Source organism: Otolemur garnettii, unplaced genomic scaffold, assembly GCF_000181295.1.
Source record: "Otolemur garnettii isolate 467f Iridium unplaced genomic scaffold, OtoGar3 scaffold00191, whole genome shotgun sequence".
Classification (NCBI taxonomy): Eukaryota; Metazoa; Chordata; class Mammalia; order Primates; family Galagidae; genus Otolemur; species Otolemur garnettii.
Window position 1 is genome coordinate 2,671,627 of NW_003852586.1, and position 7,482 is coordinate 2,679,108.

Below are 7,482 nucleotides of genomic sequence, written 5' to 3' on the forward strand. Positions count from 1 at the left end.
TGGATGGTTGTCCCCTGGATGACTGTCCCTTGGATGGCTGTCCCCTGAATGACTGTCTCCTGGATGACTGTCCCATGGATGGATGTCCTCTGGATGACTATCCTCTGGATGCTGTCTTATGGTTGACTGTCCTCTGAATGACATCCCCTGGATGGCTATCCTCTGGATGACTGTCTCCTGGCTGACTAGATGACTGTCCTCTGGATGACTGTCCCCTGGATGGCTGTACCCTGATATACATATAACAGTGACCAGCAGGAGCAGCTGCACTGGGGCAGTGCATCAGAGCAGGAGGAGACTCTCCTGCTTTGTCCCATAGGCCTCTAATTTTTTAAGAGACTTTATGAATAAAGGGCGCTGTGATGAAACACCTGTTAGAAATTCCCACTGTGCTATTCATCTCTTGGCAGTTAGTTCTTACATTAGCCTACCCGAAGCCTGGTGACCTCATGCTCACAGCTCCTCTGAGCATCTTCTTGCAGGCAGGTGAAGGTCCCACTGAAACCCAGGAGACACCAGCCCAAGAGAGTCACAGGCAGGATCAGCATGAGGAACAGTCGTCAGACATGAAGCAGGTCGCCCTGCCCTCACCAGTGCCTAGATGACTCCTGGGGAAGAAACAAGACCAGGAAGTGAAGATCTGAGGCAATGACTCAGGCAGGAGTGCTGATAGGGCAGACTGCTAGGGAACCAGCCTGAGGAACCTCCCAGCCTGGAGGCAGGAGGGAGGTCAGGGGTCAATCCACCTTCTTTGTTAAGTGGGGAGCAAAGAAATTGAGGTTGTGAAATAGTGGCCATTCTGATAAATTAAATGATGTGTTCTGTGTAATTTCCAATATCCAGTTAGTCTGCCAATAATTTAAAAGCCTGAGCTATCTGAAACCAGAAAGGAAGTATGAAATGGTCATGAGCTGCCTGCCCTTTTGTCCCTGACAGGCTGAACTTGTATGCTTTGGTACATTTTTATGATGGAACTGAATTAAAAGATAGATGTGCTGATGGAGAACCCAGGGTGGGCATTACCCAAGTAAGTCTAACTCCACCAATTCACTGCAGGACCAAGTACTTGGTCCAAGCCTCTCCTTCCATTTTCTCATCTGTGAAATTGCAATAATAATGTTTGTTCTTCCTGAAACCACATTAATTTTATAATACCCAAGAAAGCAGAAAACACAATGTGCAGTGAAGAGGCTATTGCTGCCAAGAAAGCTATTGAATTGTGCATCTGCTTTTGAAACCTGAAAACATTACTATGAGTGATTGACTAATAGTATAAAGAGACAGGTCCTTGAAGTTTTTGAAATTTCAAACCTCAGAAAAGCAGTTTATCAGAACTTAGAAAAGACCTGGTTAGTGGAAATCTCAATAGAATCCTTAAAGCAGTTCTTACAGGCTAAACACTGCTCTGCAGTGACTACTTGATTTTGGAATTTCTAATAAAGAAAAAACTTCAGGGGTTTCAGACCAAGTCTAGGCATGACCCTGTAGCTCAAGATTTATTCATAACTTGTCAAGACTCTGTATTTGTTTTTGACAAATAACTGTGATGTGGGTCCTCCATGAGATGCAATTTATCAAAGGAAAGCTTAAGTCAATTTCTGTGCATTGCAAATGCCATCTCTGCAGTAAGGCCTGACTGCCTCTGAGTCAGGTGATGTGCTCCACACAGCTGGTAGCACGTGGAACCCTTGACACCAACAAGACTTCTCCCAACTCAGAAGCACCTCAGGCATCACTCACTTGCAAGACTAAAGTGTTATGTTTCTTTTCACTTTTGTCTACTGGAATGTAAAAATATTTGGTCAAAATTAGAAATCTTCAACAATTAGTTACTTGTATACTGACAATCTACCTCCAAGTGTAATTATTGTCCCTAAACAGTCTATCTTTAAAAGCTCAATTATACTCAGAGCCACGGCACTTACTCTGCTAATATTCTGGAGGAAGACAACTTGCATCTTGCTCAGACTAAGCTGACAGAGTTTTAACTAAAGAAGTCTAGCATACTATTTTTTACTTCAATACATTTCTAAGGATAAATTAAATGGTATGTTTTTAAAAAATGAAACAAGAAATTTACTACTTTAAACCACATTTGACAGAAACTTGAGTTTCTTCTGCAGAATAAGCACCAAGAATCTGTCCTGAGCAATTAATTCTTTACTGTACAATAACTTGGGGGTACCTTTAAGAGTGCCCTGGAATTGGATGTTTTCCAAAGCTTCCACTTTACAGAGTTCATCGTCACTAGTTTCCCAGGTGTGGTTTATAGAAAGTTAGTAGAATGAAACATTCTTATTTTGCACAGTGAGGAACAGGCTGCTGAGAATTTGGGTCAGGAAATGTGGCACTAATAGAAAAGAGCAAAATGGTTTGTTCTCATCTGCCCAGTGATCCACCTAACTTGAAAGTCATCACAATTTTCATGCAACCTTTCACTAACTTAGGTTTATTTTCCCCTCAGCTTTATAAAGGTATAATCGACATCAATTGTGCATTTTAATATTTATGATGTACATGTACAACAAGATTTTTTGATATATGTATATGAGTTTAAATGTTTGTGTTTCCTTAGTCAGATTCTTAGCTCTGTTGGAGAGTGACAAAATCTAATCTTAGATTGTGTCCAATAATTTCACTTTGCCAATATTCTGCAGATGTTGGAAAAGATTACATAATAGTTTATTCTTCAAAAAGGAACATTTTGATTATTTAAGAACTGTGTTTTAATATTTTACAAATATAGTTTATGTGGGAGTTTTCAAACTTTTTTCACCCTGAACACTTTGAGCAAAAAAAGCCCTATGTAAACTCTCACACAGACAAGATCCCAGCAGACCTGCTCGGAGACCCATCTGCTTGCTTCTTTTTTCCCACTTTCCCATCCCCTGAAGTGAAATCCAAAGATTTACCCTGCATAGCTGGAAAACCATGGTTCTGTATTAGTACAAACTATCTATGGGCTTTAATCATCCACTATCTGCGCTCTGTGCATCCACTACTTGCTGCTTGAGATGTCATCTACCCAGTTAGTGGCTGCCCATGAGACTCACAGCCTGCACTCACAGCCTTTCTCCTGGCCAGCCTACATGCCCAGGTGTCCAGACCATCTGTGCTCAGCACCCTGTGAGGATTCCTGATCATTGAGACCAGCCAGGAGAATATCAAATTGTCAATCTTTGTTTTATTTTGTTTTTCAGCAATGAGCTCATCAACAGGGAAACTAACTGTCCAAGCATGTAAGTCTAGTCAGCTTTCATAAACAAGTTCAGTTTCCACATCAGAAAGGATATATTTAAATATTGACTTATAATTTCCCATCTATGGTCCACATTTTCTTTGGGAAAGAATAATTGAACAATAGACTTAAATTCTTTTTTTCTAACTCTAAAACTGATCTTTTAGTCATGTTCAAGAAAAATGTTTACATGGTGAAAATTCTAAGACAATTTGAAGAAAATATATATTTCTGGATTTCTGGTTTGGAATAAGTGGACTTGCTTTTCTAGTTTTTTAAGCTATTAAAAAATGTGTTTTCTGCTGAGAAAATAATAAGAAAGTGATAATAGAAAGTAGGTAAGCCTCATTATCTGTTACTGACCTACAAAATATGCTTAATGTATTCATCTTTATAGCTAACACTAATTTCAAATCACTTAGCCTGTAATTTGAAAGATTTTATAAAAGCAATGATGAATTTGAACAGTGGTGTTATGTATTTACCTCTGTGTCTTGTAAACCCCTAAATAATTTTTATTCATTTATTCATTCAATTTTATTTTATTTTATTCATTCATTCATTCATCTTAACATCTACCAAGTATCATTAAGTGTGCCATGAGCTGGTGGTGCCTTTGTGAATAAGACATGATCCCTGCCCTAAAATTAGAGTTTGAAGGTGGGAGAAAGCATAAATCAGGAAATGTTGAAATAGCAAGAAAATCGCTGGGGTGAGTGTCCCAGGCAGGGTTAGTAACATATAAAATGTCCTCAGACAAGACAGAATGCCTTCTTGCAATTAAGAATGTCAGCATGGTTAGAACACAGAGTAGGGCCCAGGGGAGTAGGCTACAGGGGAAGGTCGGGCAGGGGTGAATGGGAAGCTGAGCTGACCTACAGGTGAGAAGAAACGGTGGTCTAAACTGGAGTGATGGAGATTCTAAAACAGCTGGCCACAGCTGCAGTGTAACCAAGGCCAGTAAAATAATTGTTTTGGTGCCTAATTAATTGGAACAAAAATGGATCCTATCATATTATCTTTATTGGCTCTATACTCCAAATAAGCTTAATTGTTAGCAAGAACCTTTAGTAGCAAAGTGATCTCTGGTCTGACGCCCACAATAGAGCACATTGAATGTGAGGCTTGTGGAAGAGCCAGAGAGACGGGTCACGACACATTAACTTATGCACACCTATTTTGCTACTCATTCAAAAAATAACTGGGGGGATTCTAACACATGAACAGCACTTGTCTGGCTAGGGGAGCTGCTATTCTGTTGAGGACTTCATGTCCAGGGAATGCTGCTGATTCACCCAAAACTGGGAAACAATAATCTTTGGAGGAGCTCCCAAGATATCTAGATATTTGATAATGCAAGTCCTCAGGGCAAATATGACACTTTGTCAAGTATCAATCCTTCACAGCTTAGCATAGCTTTAGTAGGCAGTAGGTATGCACACCTATAAGGGGTGGGGGGTAAGTAACATGTAAACACCCCAGGAAATATGAGAATGAGCAGTGATGTCATATAGGCTCTTATAATGACAGATGTAAACAGTACATTGCAATACTCCATTCAGGGTCTCCATATCAAAGATTAGAGAGACAGTTTTATTTTTTGTTTTTGTTTGTTTGTTTGTTCGTTTTCCGGTAGATTTGGGTGTACCTGTGGTTTTTGGTTCCATGGATGAATTTTGTAACAGTGATGCCTGGGCATGCACCTTATGCCAACAGATAATCCTCCTCTTTCCCCCTCCTTGCTCACACTCACCCCTTTGAAAGGAGATGTTGTTCTTAAAGCTTAAAGACCTCATCTTTTTCAGGTTGTGGCAAACGAGTTGCTCCATTAACAGTCAACAGGATAATGTCTGGAGACATTGCAGCCAAGGCTGCCTGGCCCTGGCAGGCCTCCCTCCAGCGAGACAAGGTGCACCAGTGTGGGGCCACCCTCATCAGCAGCACATGGCTTGTTACCGCCGCACACTGCTTCAAGAGGTAAGTTTAACTCAGACCCCACTATTGCCAAAAAGCCCTAGGTTTTGTTATATTCTTGGTAACTATCAATGCCCCATATGTTACTAAAGTAAAATAAAAAAAAATTAATTTCAGGTTCTTTACTAAAATAACATTATACTTGCATGTGTATTTGAAACCTTGGTGAAAGCAGAGGAAGTAGTAATATTTCTCCTCATATCAACTGATCAAGTCACCAGAACATTAAATAAACTATAAGAAAGCAGATGTCATTCTAACACAAAAATGTTTACTAATAATGTGTAAAATTAATCCTTTACAAATAGTGCTGTCCACTTAATACTGGTGCCTATTTCTGTCAAACACTTGGGGCAGTCTCATGCTAATCAGTAATGATCAAATTAATCATAAAGTAAAATTAAAATCTTCAATGGATGGAGGAATTTAATAATTGTGATGATAGAGAACTGCTCTCATCAAATTTAGAGCATTGACATATAATGTGGTAGAATTAGACAGCTTATAACCAAAATGAGAAATTAACAGCATGGTAAGAATAGCCACTTCAAGAGAGATTCCTTTGAGTATCAAAAGATTCACAGAGGGGTTGGGCCACACAGAGGGTCTTATGCAGCAGAGCACCAGCTGACCACAGTGCTACAGCAGACAAACCCCAGAGTGAACGTTGGCAGGCTGTGCTGTCATATAACTTTTTTCAGATGGACAAATAACACTTGATTAATTCCTCATTAATTATGAGCATTTTGTACATGATATCAAAAATATAGGATAAAATGACTTTTTTCATAGTTCTTTCATTTTACTTTTCTAGATAATAACCAGTCAGATATTATTATTACTATGACATTTAAAATTTTGGATTTCCAAGTAGATTAACTTCATGACCTTCCTCTAGCACCACACAATTGTGGTGACAACACAGGTACCCTGCATAGCTCTGAAAAAGTGGACGCAGGACTTAGTGGGCAAAATACAACTCACCCAGCAAGAAATCCAGGTCAAATGTCTATGACCTAGGCAAGTTATTGGACCTCGTTATTTTGGAAAATAGAGTAGAGCTTCTCATATGCCTTTTGATAAAATTATGACTTTTGTTATTATAATAAATTCTATCCCCCTAAGAGTATTTTTTTAATTAAATGATAGCTGTGTACATTAATGCGAACATGGGGTACAGTGTGGTGTTTTCATATACAATTTGAAATATTTTCATCAAACTGGTTAACATAGACTTTATGTCATTTACTTAGTTATTGTGTTAAGACATTTATACTCTAGTTTTAGAAAGATTCACTTATACCCTTGTAAGACAGACCATAGAGGTGATCTTTCCAATCACCCTCCCTCCACCCATCTGCCCTTCTCCCCTCCCTTCCCCCATGTCTTAAGTTTAAATCTTTAATCCAGTGAGAATCTATCTTAGTTAATGGTGAAAGGTGTGGATCCAGTTTCAGTCTTCTACAAGTTGCCAGCCAGCTTGCCCAGTACCATTTGTTAAATAGGAAATATTTTCCCTACTCAATATTTTTAGTTGGTTTGTCAAAGATGAGGTAACGGTAGGTAGCTGAATTCATCTGTTGGCTTTCTATTCTGTTCCATACATCTACCTCTCTGTTTTTGTGCCAGTACCATGCTGTTTTAATCACTATCGATTTATAGTATAGTCTGAGGTCTGTAGCATGATTCCTCCTGCTTTGTTTTTATTCCTGAGATTACATTTTAACAATGTTGATTCTTCCTAGCCATGAGCATGGTATATTTTTCCATTTGTTAACATTTTCGGCTGTTGCTTTTCTTAGAGTTTCATAGTTCTCTTTATGGAGATCTTTCACATCCTTTGTTAGATATATTCCCAAATATTTCATCTTCTTTGGCATTACTTTAAATGGAATAGAGTCCTTGACTGTTTTTTTCAGATTGGCTGCTGTTGGTATATATAAAGGCTACAGATTTATGAGTGTTGATTTTGTATCCTGATATGCCACTGTATTCCTTGATCACTTCTAAGAGTTTTTTAGTTGAATCCCTATTGTTTTCCAGATATACAATCATATCATCTGCGAAAAGTGAAAGTTTAATCTCTTCTGTTCCTACATGGATACCCTTAATCACCTTTTCTTCCCAAATTGCAATAGCTAGAACTTCTATTACAATGTTAAATAGCAATGGGGACAATGGGCACCCTTGCCTGGTTCCTGATCTGAGTGGAAATGATTTCAATTTAACTCTATTAATTACAATATTGGCTGTGGGTTTACTATAGATGG

The 7,482-nt window shown here is 38.8% G+C and overlaps 1 protein-coding gene across 1 annotated transcript in view; it reads left to right on the plus strand.

The window, feature by feature from the left end:
- Positions 1 to 7,482, plus strand: part of TMPRSS11A (transmembrane protease, serine 11A) — a 63,215-nt gene that overhangs the window by 38,973 nt on the left and 16,760 nt on the right. Inside the window, exons 8-9 of the mRNA XM_012812141.1 lie at positions 3,201 to 3,239; positions 5,044 to 5,215. Of these exons, the coding sequence (XP_012667595.1) occupies positions 3,201 to 3,239; positions 5,044 to 5,215 (211 nt within the window). The remainder of the gene's footprint in view (positions 1 to 3,200; positions 3,240 to 5,043; positions 5,216 to 7,482) is intronic.